This window comes from Trichoplusia ni, chromosome 11 (genome assembly GCF_003590095.1).
Source record: "Trichoplusia ni isolate ovarian cell line Hi5 chromosome 11, tn1, whole genome shotgun sequence".
In the NCBI taxonomy this organism is placed as follows: domain Eukaryota; kingdom Metazoa; phylum Arthropoda; class Insecta; order Lepidoptera; family Noctuidae; genus Trichoplusia; species Trichoplusia ni.
This window is the reverse complement of record NC_039488.1, coordinates 2,509,427-2,525,538: the sequence shown is the minus strand read 5'-3', so window position 1 is coordinate 2,525,538 and position 16,112 is coordinate 2,509,427. Positions and strand designations below refer to the sequence as shown.

Here is a 16,112-nt window from a genome sequence, read left to right as displayed (position 1 = left end):
TATCTGTTGTTTTTGCTAAAAAAAAACACATTCAGCAGTAGCTTCAACGTCAACAAAAATGCAGATAAAAAAACACAACCAAAATTTCCCTGGCTAAATTTGTAGAAGGCTAAAATACTTATATAAATATATACTTATATTTGAAAATACTTATATAAAAAAACACGAATTGCAAAAACAGCTTTGAATAAGACATTTAAATGTAACAATAGAAGGCAATAAAGTAGTGTTAAATACTGAGGGTAGCGGTCGTCGAAGGCCGCCCTAATGTTATTGTTATGTTCTTTATCAGCCTCTCCACGGACTACACGATACCAATTTTTCGCAAAATCCCTGTTGAATTTTGTACCAATTTTGTTTTCTGCTGAACTTACAATGTACATACACATTGTATACACACTGTATAGTGAACATGGTTTTAATAAAAGTTCAGTAAACAACAACATTGTTCTTAATACGTATTTTCACAACACTTCTATCTACAAAAAGCTTTGGTAAATAATGAAAAGCCTTGATAAATTTTTTCGATGTAAAGAAGTCGGTTGCGGCCAACGTTGAGTCCTCGGTCGAACGTAGGTCACCCTTGACAAGTCATTACTCATTATGAGTCTACGAACTTTGAACACGTAACGGCCCGCATTCACCGATCGCTTACTGCCCGACATTTTTTAACTCGAACCGCCTTCACGAATCACGGAAATCTGGTTACAACATAAAAATAAAAACATGTAGTCACGAACGCACACAGTTCATGTGCGTCTGCTTAAAATCATATGCTATGTTAAGATAAAGTGCTACAAATTAGTCTGACTCGGCGTTGAGTGAGCTTAAAATAGTATTTCTATAATTATTTAGTGTTATTGTTGTGGGCTGCATGTGATGCCAAAACGTAGCGACAACAGACAGGTGGGAGCGGGCAGCGGACAAGCCGCGAGGTTTATGTAACGCGAGGGGGCGAGCGCGGCGCCGGCGGCAGTGCTCCGCCGACCGCCGGGGCACACCGCGCCATGGACCGGGCGAGCGGCAGCCCGCCGCCCAGCCCGCCCGCGCAGACCGGCTTCAGCGCCTTCTGCAGCGCGCTCTCCGACACGCTCTCGGTACGTACCCACCACCTCGCGCGCACCGAAGCGCTACTTCACACCTACACACCTTTCCTCGTTTATTCTTTACGACACCGGCACCGTCCAAATCGCATTTTGGCGCAGATACACTTTATCCGTTCCCGATAAATAATGAGAATCGATGATGAGTGTCGCGTTGCGGGCTATTTCGAGGCGCACGTGGTCTTCGAGGTCGCCGAGAGAAGCCTCGGCCACAGCCGCTGGACATCACCGAGGAATCAGAATAAAAGTCATGGAGGGAATAAAAAATATAAACAAGTTTATTATTAGAGTGCTCGTTGAGGCCGGGTCGCACGGTCGCGATTTGTCCGATGGCTGTGATCTACAGAAATACCCGCGCATTAAACGGCCGCCCGCTGGTGCGCCGTAGTAAGGCCGGCCGCGACACCGCACTCTGCTAACTCAGCACCCCTGCAGCCACCACCGGCAGCACTCGTCCGCGCCGCCCGCCGCCCGCGTCTCCCGCTCGCAGTCGCTACAACTCATAGGTACTCCACTAATTACTCACATACCTTGAATTCTAACCGAGGGCATTTCCCTATTTACAACTAAGCCGCACAAATAACAAATGGTTTCGTTGATATATTTCAAAGTGTTGGTGTTTTTTTTTAATCCTGTGTTGTGATACAGTGACATTTACAGATGTCGGACAAATTAAACTTTACGAAATGATTTATTAGATATTGTGTTGTATTGTTGGTTTGTTATAATGAGTGCGGTTTGTTTATCTTATGGATGCGGCGAGTTGGTGTCTGCCGGTTGACCGAAGCTATGAGAAATAGTAGAGGTGTGCTTTTGTTTTCGTTCTACATTTTTGTATAATCTGTAGATCTTTTACATATTTGGAATAAAACCCCACTCTCTACTTAGAGGCTTTTTGGATTTAGAAAATAAATACAAACTAATTTAACGTTAATCTATAACCAATTCACACTTACCTGTTTATATTATCATTGATCTTAAATACCAACGTTATTCTGACTAAGTATCTATAATAATGACACAAATTACCCGTATCATTACTGTTATTCAGCCTGAACAAAGAGGGGTCATTTCTGAACGCTGATTAAGCACGTGTAAGTGATACTATAGGTATACTTTATATCCTATACACTATACCCTTGGTTACTTGTCAATAACTACCTACACTGTATAGGTATTATTGACAAGTGGGTACCAAAGCGTATTGCAAGGTTAGGTCCAACATTTAAACCGCATCGATCGTCGCACCCAGTTCACTTCTTTACTAACATAAACAATCTTATTTATAACTAGTATTTTCATTATATTTTTGAAACTACGTCTAATGTTTTAAAAGCTAAATAAATAACAATGTTTCAGTATAATTTTCTTTATAGTGACTTCAGGAAATTACCCAGACCTTTTAATCACGGCAATTTCAAAACTCTTTCATTAATAGTCGTCGCTTGAAAGAATAGCCTTGAAACTTAAACAATATAAAACTAGGCAATTTAATTTATACTTTGTCCTGAAATGGCATTTTATACAAATAAACAAAAATTATGTAGGGTTTCAAAATAATAAAGTTTAAACCCCGGCTTCTAAAAGGCTGTTAAATGTTAACTGTAATCAAGTCTCTGATTGGTCGACAACAATTTTAACTGCCAATCTGTACATAAAGATTTCGAGGTCAACTTCAATAATAAAAAAATATATTCTGACAATTATTTTTTTGTGTTGTGCAGCATTTGAGAATGCTGGCTGATGTTTGTTTTAATCAAAATAGGTTTTATTCACACATCAACAAGATGTAACTTATATTTCAGATATGAATTAGTAGACACTTGATTTGTATCCGAAATTTGACTAAACAAATATTAGAATTTTACCTAACATTTTCTTATTGTTATCAAAAATATAATTATTTTGATTATAAACGATGTTTATTAATAGCAAGAAACTAGCTTATCGTCTGTTTTATGCAAGGAGTATAAACGGACCTTAGTGAAATTTAAAACACTTCTTCTGTCACTAGATATTAACTATTTTTAAAAGGGATCAATCAAAAATCCATTCTTAGCAGCAAAATGTTGTAAATATATTATTATATTAGCTTACAAAATTGACATCAGTTGATCACAAATTGAGAAAAAGGACTATTTTCTTTTTAACCTGCTTATTTCAAAATGCAAAACCGGTACAATGATCAGGCATCCCTAAAACAAACTGTAAATGCACAAGAAAATCAAAACTACCGTTAACAAAAGAGAGACGTTCAATATTTTTAAAGAGAAACGCTTTAGATACCGCGACACTGGGGCTAGCTCGAGATAACAGCGTAATACAGAAACCGAGCCACCTTCAAGTCGCGTCTCGAGAATAAAGTTCAATTGAAGTACAAGAAGTTCATACTACGATCCCCTCAACGTTTTATGCATATAAAAATATTAAAGTCCAATAATAAAAGCATGTTTTCTAATAAAACCACACTAAAAATTTCGATAAATGTAGGTAATAATTTGAAATGTAGGTAGAATAATTTCAATTTGTTACGGGATTATCTCTGTTATCTAAAAACACGAATGGGATCAACTTTACAGTGGAAGTACTGTCATAAATTTATAATAATTGCACATTATTGTCATTCTAAATTTGCCATTTGTTAAACATCGTTTACTCTTACACTAATAAAAACTATTTTCTAACAAGAAATTATTTTCGACCCGCAAATCCAACCTAAAAATCTACAAGCAGACCGGATATTTTTTGTGTATCATCCAAGCATAATACAGTGACGCTACGAGAATTTAAAAGGTCACGATGATAATTACAATTTAAAACCACATTTCACTTTCAGTCTTTAGGAATTTGTTATTAATAGTCCATGAATTAGATGAACAAAAACCTTATTCTTCACTCAACTAAATAACAAGTAATGGATCAATCATATTGAGCGTATTGTAGAAAAAAGCTAAATGGCGTAGAGGTCGTAGAGGGACCGTAGAAGCGTCGTAGCAAACCGCTACATTAAATGTTGTAGCCGTTAATGGAATAGAATGCCGTGACGAATACTGAAAATATTATTGCGTCTTTTGAAATAACTGCTTTCGCTTTGGAATACATTACTAAGATTAGTTATAGGTTTTAATACTAGTCTTGGTTCTTGGTAGAGCAATAATTCGTAGATAAGTTTAAATAGATAGCGGGCTACGACATCTAGAAACTGGTTTGTTCTAAACCAATAATATCCCATATTCTTATCATAATGTTTCAAAGATTTCTTAAAAAATATTTTAAAATTAAAGTGATTTGTGTTATGTATTCAGCAAATTAGGGTTCTGCAAGGTAATCATTAAAACGGAACCCGTGTTTACGATGCGACGCCGGTATTCACAGAGATATCGCTGCTTAACTTTAACGGTTACTGTTAAGTTATTTTATTGAGTCAATGAACTTTCTTTGATATTTTATTTCAAGTGAATTGCATATTTAAACTTGAATTAAATGCATGTTACGAATAGAAGAAATTTCGAAATAAAATATGTACGAAACCCAAGGTATACAGTTGCGACTCGTGCGTTTCAGTTTTTATTGTAGCAATATTAAAAACAGCATCTGTTTAGTATTTAAATTATGATTTCGGATAGTGCGAAGCGTTTTTTCATTTCGTCCGAGTACATACGCAGTTGATGGAGCTTTTTAAAAAATTGCGTAGGTTTTGTTATGTTGAACCGAATCCAAATTGGTCGCAGGAGAAAGAAACGCGTGTAAAACTAAAGATGAATAACGTCTATCAGTAAGTCGTTAACGGTTGTGCAGTGTCGGCGATAGCGATTGTACGCGTTTCCCATCAGTCGGTACCGCGGACATTATAAATAGAAAATAGAGAACACAATCGGGATCTCGGCCACTGCTCCTGCTATTTCTGAACGGAACTTGTACCGAAATCAAGAACACGGCCAGCTTGCCGGGAACCATGAATCTGCGCTGTCATTGGGGTCACATGTTCCACAATATACGTGTCGGGTTACAGCGGTTCGCGAATTGCGTAAGTCCACAAACTAACATTCACAACTAAACCCCACCTCTGTTCCATCTCCAATTTATTTTCATGAACCTTATTTTGCATGTAAATTGCTTCTGTATAAATTCTCTCATGAAAATATTTCTAACAATAAACATACTTAAAATTCATAACTTGAACTTGACAAATAAGGTAGGAGCGTGTAAAAGATGAAAAAACTTGGGAATATCAATGCTTCATAACTTCGACCAATTAGGAGGTCACAACTTAACTGAATAACAATGAACCAGCTCCCTGTTGGGTAACCTTGACCTACATGCAGAAGGTCATTGACACCATTGGAAAGTCATGTGCTCACGTACGCAGTGTTAATGTACAAAATATATCATCTGTAACAGAGGTTAGACGTAAAAATAACTTCTTAACACAATGAATCTTGAAAATGGAAATTAATGCGCATTCGAGGAGGTTTTATGTAACCAACGTGAAGTATATAGTAGTAATAACATACACAATAAAGAATTTTAAAGTTTTAGAAGCGATAAATCAAATATCTCACAAACAACAGTGCTCCGCCGTGCATTAGGCGAAGTACGTTTATGTAACCGAAGTGTTCCTTTGAAATTATATAATTTTCTCGATGTTTACTTGTGAAAATAAGGTTTTATTCGAACAAGCGTGGGTGAAGATCTTATATAATATACCTAAAGGTTCGTCCTTTAAACCTCTTAATCTCCGGAATCACCAGTCAGATTTACAACGAACCCCGTTTTGTAGCACAATAGTTGATTAGGAAAGGTCTTAAGCTACTTAAAATTATGTTATTTAGGTACCCTTGGATACAAAGTTTCAAGTTAAACTGCGGAGATATCCCAGTAAAATTATAAACATTATTCAGTATTCTTCATGTCCAATGAGACCGGTCAAAGAATAAAGTATTACAATATATTCAATACATTTTCGTGATCAAAAAACACATATTTTCGGTTGATTGATTGTAGAACATGAATCACGTATTTTTTATCCAACCTTTGGTGGATTCAGGTTTAACTACAGACATTAGTTTTACGTTAAACTTGGTAACTTATACCAAACGATAAAAAACGACTACAATTATTAAGACTACGAGTAGTCAGATATCGATAGAGGAGCTCGTGGCTAAGCTCCGCATAAGTGATTCGATCACAGGTTAAGCTATGCTTGACGCGGTTGGTTCGTAGATGGGTGACCATCCTTGTCATAACGAGTTCCTCCGTGTTTCGAAGGGCACGTTAAATTGTGGGTCCCGGTTGTTATTCCTACATCTGTGACAGTCATTACAGGTAGTCAGAAGCTTGAAAAGTCTGACAACCAGTCTAACCAAGGGGTATCGTGTTGCCCAGGTAACTGGGTTGAGGAGGTCAGATAGGCAGTCGCTCCTTGTATAACACTGGTACTGGTACTCAGCTGAAACCGGTTAGACTGGAAGCCCAACATAGTTGGGAAAAGGCTAGGCCGATGATGGGACTGATATCGATCGATTATCAGTATTTGCGGATAAAATAAAAATGAACAAAAAATTCAACATTCGCATTTTAGTTTTTTGAAATCGTAAAAGCTTTTTGCAATGTATTACAATAGTTCCTCGACGTTAAATACCGATTAATGTCTGCCAAGCCAATATTACTAATGGGAATACTATTTACAGTCTTTCTTGAATATTTACTGTCACCTTAGTTTCAATGAATAGACGTGGAAACAATTGAACAACTATTGTATCCAAATATACAGTAGCACAGTAAAGTGATTTCGGTTATCAAGAATCACTTATAAATGTTCATTTACTAGAATAATAGAAATGACCTTTTTCAATATCATTGTCACATTATTGCAGATTAAATTGTCGTAACGTTATGAGGAATTAAATTTTAACTTGTTTGGAAAACGAAACGCTGATATAAACAGCGTATTTAGTTCACAAACATATTTGTGTTTCGTTATGGAAGTTTTCAATGTAAATTAATGTTGTTATAAGTATTGTTTATTATAGAAAATGGATTGTTTTCAACATGCACTTGTTTCGAGTTCGTATAAGACAAAATAATACTTGTAAACAAATCACTTGTCTTCAAGCATGTTTGGAGTATCAATTATCAAGCTCACGTTGTGTATACGTGAGTTACTTAGTCACATCCCATTAAGATAGACTTGTTTCCCACTTATTTTCTACGATAAGGACGAATATAATATTACTAATTGTAAGTTGGTATGTGAAATTTAAGTGGTGTTGTAATTAAGAGTGCGTGTAGACATCGGCTGTGTTGTAATGAGGCGACAGTTTTTAACAATTGTTTGAATAGAAATCGATCAGTGTTAACGTTTAATAACCGTTTGTGGTAGTCTTATTTTATAATTTTGTACCATTATAGAGGAAAGTCTGTCTATCAGTCCTTCCGTGACCAGGCTGTATGTAAGGAAACGTGATAGCTTGATGGTTGAACTTAGTACGGGTGATATATTTCTGTTGCCGCTAAAACAACAAACATTAAAAGGAAAGGGCCAGGTTAATTACCACTTGTTACTCATATTTCAATTAGGTGACAAATAACTTTACCCCACAATCAGTGTCCTTAATCGTAGTTTTTTTACTGCCAACTGTTTGAAAGGCATTGAAAACCAAATTTTATAAGTCCAAAACTCAGTTAAGCATCCAGTTGTGTGATTTGAATTTAAAAGAAATTTATTCTTTTCAGGGTATGGCAACTACGTCGAGGAGCAGAAGAAAAGTGAGTTGATTTCCATTACATTATAATCACAGTAATTTAAGAAGTGCGCAAGTATGTGCTGGTGTACGTTTGTTACCACTTAATCCAAACGGCTGGACCGATTTCGTTGAAATTTCGTGTAGAGTTAGCAGTTAGTCACCCTTTCTTTAAGCTTTAACCAATGTCCCGCGAAGTCGTTTGCATCTGCAAGTACAATAATATTTCTGAGAACGTTACTAAATACTCGTTAAATGACAGTGTTTATCTCCATAAAATTTACGACCGTTCCTACCATTGTATTTCCGTTTTTATGTTATAAGGAAATAGTGAACTGTAGCCAGAATTTGTTTAAAACGTCACGGTATAATGTAAATAAGAACAAATATACTGCCTGTGTCGTCGTATTTTAATGTTAGGTAGAGCGGTACGGCCAAGAATGCCTGGAGGCCATACCTATGACATTTGTCTGTTGGTCTGAAATGCCGGGAATCTTTCAAAGCGTTGTCCACAACGAGGGACGTATGCAACGTATGTTCCAGCCCTGAACATTTCACAACTATGTAATTTGAAACATTCCGGTTCGGCTTTCAGCTCATTTGTTTGACGCTTTTGACGGTACTTTGTTTGGGCCTGTTTCAAAGGGGTACAAACGGCACGTTGATAAGGTAACTGTGACGTTACTATTAAGATAGCGGCTTTACTCACATAAACAAAGACGATTGATATACTTAAATTGTATTTTTCTAAGGAATATTTTCTTTGAGCACAGACCAATTCTGACTTCTGGGGCCCATGACATTCTGCCCTCGTGTGTCCTTATCGCTTATCGTACATCACCGGTTATTACCATAGTTCTAATGTCAACGAACGCTCTCATTAAAACCTTTTTTTTTAAATGATTGCGTTCATTCTGATGGCCGGCGAGTGACCATCAACCTATTTACAGTCCGGTGATGAGATATTTTTTAACTCAGGTACGCCTATTAATAAGTAATTTATTACCCAATAATCGTCTATTTCATTCAATGTTTCTTGAAGTTTTATTGAAATTAGCCGTATTGCAAAGACATAAAGCAAAACTTCGTACAAAGTCTCTAGTATTCACATAATATATTTATAGTTATTGTTATTTTATCTATGTCAACGACCGTGTCACCCATTTTTACCTATTAATAAATCATTCAAAATGAGTCATTGCTAATCAATAGTAGTCATAATTTATCACGTCTATTTATACAATTGGATCAAAGTATTGCGAAAGCTTTTAAAAATCTAGTATTTATGTTTGTTTGTGTTACAATTAAACGCGTTGATTTAGGTATTTCTTTGAAAGCGTGTGTAGTTTATGCCCGATACATCACTCGCGTTTATTTACCGACGGAGAGCCACGCATCGCTGAGCATGTCACATTTTTTCACAAAGCGAGAGGTGTTTACCGGCCGCGTCGAGTTGACGGCGTGCCAACCGCGACACGGGCTATTTCAATGCGAACCCGCTCGGCCACACTCGCACACTCACACCCCACACTGCTACCCACTAATTTCTCTATCAATCATAGCATATACTTTTATTTAGACTACATATGAAAAATTTCCTGCAACCACGGAGGTAACGATTCAGGTCAATGTTAGTAAGCTTCGCGCATAAATTCGACTAAAGTAAACATTTCGATGATTTACGACGAATATTATCTAGTAATAAATAATTTTATTGCCTTAATATCCAAACAAAATATGTAATTGACTGATGAGTGTAGTTTTTCATTCGACGTTATAGATGTTTTCCGATACGGCGTGAGATCGTTTGTTTAATTAGGTCGTCAGAACTCACTTAGTACGTTTTGGCATGGTTATCGGCCAATATGAACGAATTGGCATCGGCCGCCGTGATCACGCGCAAGCTATGTCAAGGCTACATGGAACACCTTATTCTTATAAATAACGTGGATTTTTTTAACGCACAGTTTTATTTGTGTTCCTATTTTCGGGTGTATGAAGGTGCATTGTACTGCGATAAACATAAAATCTTTTAACAAACTGTTGTTATGCGTTTATTACTCTGTACTAAATTTAGGATTCTTAATTCAGACATTTCTGAATATAGAAAGATGTAATCCCATGCAGATGCTCAGGTGGGCAAATCATTGATAGGTTTCGGGCAAAAACTAAACCAAAGAAAGGACTAAGGAAAGCTTAGTGCGCAACTTACGTTTGGTAAAGTCTATTAAAATAGATACCTGTAGAAAAAGAAAAGCTAGTTGCCTGATTGATTCTTATTCAGATAAACTGTATTACAACATGTATTACAAGTGCGTTCGATGTATAGACCCAAAGACGGAATCTTTAATTTTGATACGAGTACTAACATCTAAGAATCTCACCATCTTACACCTCTCCAGTTAAACACAACTTTCTGGACCAAAAACTGTAGCGCCTTGGTACGTGCATTCAGCTTCTGTTTTTCACGAACAATTTCAAAACTATCCGTGGAACATGCAAGAAGGCCTTGACACAAAGGCGTAACTGTCTAAGTTGTAACCTTCCAGAGTTTTACATAAATTGGCTGAGAAGGTCAAACGGGCTTCCGGGGCCACGAAATGTTCATATAACGTGGGAAGAAGATGTTCGGCTGCGATATTACATTTTTACTAACTTTTTACTAGCCATAACCTTTGGGCTTCCTAAGATTTGTGCTGATTTTCAATTATGTTAACAGCAATATACATCTTAAAGTTCAGACACCAGTCCAATTTGTATCCCTTTATTTTGTTTGTCCACAATACATTCTAGCTCAGATTTTTTTCATACTAATTGGTAGTTGCTTTAAGTGAATCAATGGTTTTATTTGAACCAACCAGTTGTAAGACACGCAATGGAAAGCTTAAAGCTATTCCACAAATTGTTGCGTAAAGACGTATTTTTGAGCGGTTTGTAATTAGGTGACCCAAAGGGTAATGGGTCGAAAAATATGAACCAATCGAAGCAATCAATTCCATTGCTGTCCTAACGAGGCAAACATGAAAAGATTAATAACCGTATGCAAAAATAACAGTAGTTTCACAGTAAAAAGGTCGCCATTAGAAAAGCGTCGTTTCGTCTTTGTCATTTTCAAGTGGAAAGTACAGTGTATTTTTTACAACGTCACTTATGTAAGTGTCATACTTGCATTCTGATGTATGCCCTGTGTCTGTAGACAAGTTACATTTTCTCCGAGCGCTAACAAATCGCTTAAATGTATTGAACTAAAAGTCAAAGTCACGTCTCTTGTTCAAAAGGAATGTCATTCCCGTATATTTGAAGTTTCTCTGCGGTTTTATTACTCGAGTGTTCTTTACAGTTGACAACTATAGCTTCTTAATAATATCACAACATATTTTTCGTCTTATTTTTGCGTCGTCCAACAAAGTAGGTCCAATATTTGGCACGCCCGCATTTATGTCCAAAATTAAGATGTTTATATGATTATTTTACTCTATTTTTGGTTAAACAAACAATATTAGACAGGATGACTTTGAATTAATTACACCTACTTACATTAATTATATCTCATTTTGTACAACTGTAGTGATTATATGTAGGTATGGTGCATGGGTTGTGAGCCAAATGTAGTACCATGCATTTAAAGATTACAATGGTAATGACATGTTCCTATAAATAGTCAGGCGTGTACGACGCCAGAACAGTCCATTTCCCTACGTTGTCTTCTGGCTGTTGGCTGCGGGATCGTAAGAAGCGTAGTTTTAAGCTCACACATCGAACATGAGTCATGTACGTTTTGTAAACAATTTATACTAATAAAAAATGTCGCCTAATCGCAAAAGACTTAGACTCGGGGAGTAGGCGACGTTTTGTAAACTATTTCGAAGTTGCAAAATCATCTCATCTAGTACATGCTATTTTAAAACAAAATTATTATTATTTTAAGTTGATAAGCACGCTTTATTGATCAGACAATAGTCCGATAAACCGAATGACAAGATTGATAACACCAGTAAATTGATAAAAAAAATCCTGTATCAGTTGGCATTATTTTCTTACTTGTTGATAAACACTGTTGGTTAACGGTGCAGTATTAGTGGGAGATTTATTGTGCAATTGTGTGTATGTCTGATAACAGTCGGTTGTTTGATTCGCAGCAAGAAGATGAGAAAAAGAATAAGAAGAAACAGTCGCCGGTCGATGACAGGCCGGTTGTGCCGGCGCCCAGCGAAGCTATGCTCAACAGTAAGTGATGATTTTTAGAACCCAAACACTTAATTAATGTTTAATACAATTAAAACGTAAACTGAATTATAATAATTTTAATATAGCAAATGTCGTGTAAATTATTTTTCTCTTTCATCTCCTGGAGTTTCTTTTGAGTGGGTATTTTCTAATTCGAGTGTCGGTATCATTTCGTCAGCTTCCGTTGTTTTAAAGCTATGACACGGTCATGTCAGCGAAAAACAATAATTAATCATCTTTACGAAGTATTACAGAAGTAGTTTTCTCAGTAAAAATGTATTAAAATTTTTGCATCACTGATTTTGTTACGCTATGACATAATTTTAGTTTTTAAATTACAGTTACATGTTTTTTTTTGTACAATTTATTTTTAAATTTGAGTACATTACATTTTGATTTTTATTTACATTCTTAGTCGTTTTAAAAAAGCTTTTTATAACTTGATACTTTAATTGATGTTTACGTTCAGTCGAGTCGTAGGGTTGACGTGTAAATTGTCGGTTTAGGTTAATTGCATGATCGATTCGTACACCCACACGTTGACTTCTGGCTATCGGTAACCGTGTGTAGGAATCGGCGTTTGTTTATCTTTTGTTTTTTTTTAACACCACCTCTGCTTTTGTCCTCATTTATTTAAACACTCATTACTTTAATAAGAATAGATTTTCTTTGATGTATTTTTCAATGTTACGTAAAAGACTAGTTTAGTTCCTAACATACAGATTATTTTTACTTAATACTTTCTTGATTAAAAAGTTTAAATTAAAAGGAATTTCCTTTCAATAAAGCAACTTAAATTATTATCTCTATTATAATATAACATCTTTCCAATCATAGACAACCCGCATCAACTATTTTGACACTAATCCGAGAGGAAGATATTGGCACGCAATTAATTACATTGTCAACGTAGTGTGCAGAGCGTGATCTCATTAACAAAAGGCAAGATAAGTCTCGACAGTGCTTGATTATAATACATTTAAATACAAATTAAACTGCACTAATCAATCTAATTAAATGAGACATAACCTTTACATATAGATAAGATTAGAATTTGTAAGCTTTTCTTGGCCTAAAATTAATTTAAATTGTTTCTTGTGTAGGTACATATTAACAGTCTTAGTTGGAAAAGCGGAGCAACTCTTTGCTTAAAAGGGGATCTCCTGATAGCGAAATGTTATTGTAATATGTTACAGAAAAAAAGTTTTTTTTTTTTAATAATGTTACTGAGTGTTTCAATATTCGGTCGGATCGGAAACGTGACATGTTGGATAAAACTTATTAATGATGCGATTACAATTATATGACTCGCAAGTCGCTTTTAACTTGCTTTGTCACGATGCGCATTTTCTTTCGTGATTAGTTTTATTGAGGTCTTTTCATACCTATTGATATTAACCTCTATGTATAAGCTACGTTTATGATGGCAGTGTAGGTAGGTTGGCCAATAAAGCGGTATATCACCTTACTTTAAGGTTGAAAGTCGTTCGCGTTTTGTAGAACAACATGGTCGATTTTCCCACGCAAGAATATAGTGAAAATGAATATTGTCAAACTTATCACTATTTCAGTTACAAATGAAATTTTGACAAAACTGGTAGACCAATTTAGGGCCGGCTGTAATAGTGCGCTCAGCGACTTTTCAAGGCGCCGTGAGTCGCTACGAGACTCGTGCAGGTGCCTCGTTAATGCTTTCAAATGAATGTGAGATTTTGTCTTACGAAAATAAGATTCAAAATCATTTACAATACTTATAATCTGCGGCCGATGCTCTTCTGATGTGATTGGACCCTAGAAAATTCATATAACATATACTTACTTAGTTCAAATCGCAGCTAATTTAGGAAGAACACAGTCAATTGTTTCTGCATGGGTACTTTTTCTTATTAGAAAAAGGAATTTTAAGAGTAGGTGCTCTTTTATATGTGTACTTGAGTGATAACGACTCTTCATGTACTCAAGTTTAAGTGGAAAACAAACACGAGGATCGTAATTTCCTATTGAAGTATTTCAATTATTGATTTCAGAATATGTTTTTCAGTTACTTAAGATTCTTGAGAATTGTACGTTTTTTTTTGTTTATAATTCGCCAATCAATTGTGAAAGCGTTGTTTTGCAAGCAACATTACTTAAACACATTGAAATTTTAAAAAAAATGCTTAATTTTGATACTACAGCCTTAATTTGGAGTTTAATAGTTTCTGAGCTCATGTAGGTATAGGTATTGAATGAAAACCACTTAGATTTACGGAGTGATGTTAGAATCCTGACGTCGCTGAGGACGACATTGGCTACCGGCCGCTTTCTATATTCGATCCCGAATCTAAGATTCCGATCAATCCAGATTTTACTCAATCCTTCGATTGAGCTTGAATCTGCATTTCATTAATCGATCTCGTCTCGAAATCCATCGAAAAAAAACGGATAGATCGCCCTGCTAAACGTTTTGTTTTACGCATGTGCAGAAAAAGTACTTCAGCGATTATTTATGAGTAAAATGGTGGCTTTTTTCTTAAAGTTTATCTATTTTATGTATAAACACGAGAAATTGCAAAAAATACAAAAATAAAAGATTGGGAAGTCGTAGCGGACAAATACTGTAATTCTACCTCAAGATTAGAAAAAGCATAAACGACAATAAACGTTTATTGATGAGCAACGGAACGTCAGTCAATCAAAAAGTTGTCAGTCAGTTTGACATTAACATAATATATTTTAAAATCGCAAGTTTATTTGTTGTTTGTGTTTTCGATGTCTCAGTTGTAGAATAGAATACAGCGGCAATATTCGAGCGCGTTCAGAATAAGTTCACGCGCCATCTGTCCAAGAAACTGTATGGGGTGTATCCGTTCTACCTACTCATGGATCCCACTCTGTTTGTTCTGAGCATGGTTGGCAATGATCAACTGTATATGAGACGGGAGTTTGCACTGGTCGTCTCCTTGGTGAAGGTGATTCGTGGAATGGAGAATCACCCGGAAGTATTGCAGCGCTTGAGTGTGTGTACCGGACCGCTTCGTGCGGCGGCGGCGAAGCCCGCACCTACAGCGAGAACAAATTTGCTCGCCAAAGCACCTCTTACAAGAGCTCTCCACACCACCAACTTCTTCAAAATCAGACTAACGTGTTTATGTGTTTTTAATAATGTAATGTGTTGCAATTTTTGTTTAGTTTAAGTTCTAAGTTGTCGCATTAGGGTAAACCCTGTAATGATACTTCATGGTTTTAAATAAATAAATGAAAACGAGAATATTATAATCGTTATTTATTGATTCCAGTATTACAGATATTGGTAAAAGTGTACTTAGTACACAAAAACTATAAAACCGAAAGAAAAAAAGTTTAAGCGTCAGCTTATGCTTAGCAATCCAAAAGAATTACTGAGCGCTGGTCTTCAGCTTAAATCCTTGACCCCCGTTTACAAGTAAAGTACAGAAAAAAAAACAGCCACTCGATACATCACAATCACAATTACAAATTTTGAGGACAGATTTTGTTCGTCTTCGCTGTCACTACTATCCCAGTCCGATAGCTGAGCTAATACTTCAAGATCGCTATCACTATCACTTGAAAATATTTCCATTTTCACAGATTTCTCAGTACAATCCGTAAACATTTGGGGATCGCGATTATAGATCAAAAACGTCGAAAATCGATTTGTCAAAACCAGAGATCGGTTATAGAAAACGCATAACTGTCACTTTCATATAAATACCAATCTAAAATCTCGATCCGCCCTCCCAAAGATAGATTGAAGAAAAAGATCGAGAAAACGATCCATGGATCGGTTATAGAAACACTAAAAGTTGAAAATGGATTCAAATGTCAATCTCGATCCGTAAATTAGGGATTGAGATCGAATATAGAAAGCGGCCGTACAACATTTTTCAAAACAATAGATTCAACATGAATCATGCTTATTTTTCCATAAAAATTTATAACTAATGTTCTATTGTTTTTTAATCTGAACTAATAGAATATTTGCAATTAGTATTTTGCTATGATACGTATGTATAGAAGCTATAATGTAGAGCCAAAT

At 35.9% G+C, this 16,112-nt stretch overlaps 1 protein-coding gene across 1 annotated transcript in view; it reads left to right on the top strand.

The window, feature by feature from the left end:
- Positions 1–874: 874 nt before the first annotated feature.
- Positions 875–16,112, top strand: part of LOC113498857 (calcium-binding protein E63-1-like) — a 30,360-nt gene continuing 15,122 nt past the window's right edge. The window contains 4 exon segments of the mRNA XM_026879003.1: positions 875–969; positions 971–1,097; positions 7,839–7,871; positions 11,986–12,073. Of these exon segments, the coding sequence (XP_026734804.1) occupies positions 875–969; positions 971–1,097; positions 7,839–7,871; positions 11,986–12,073 (343 nt within the window).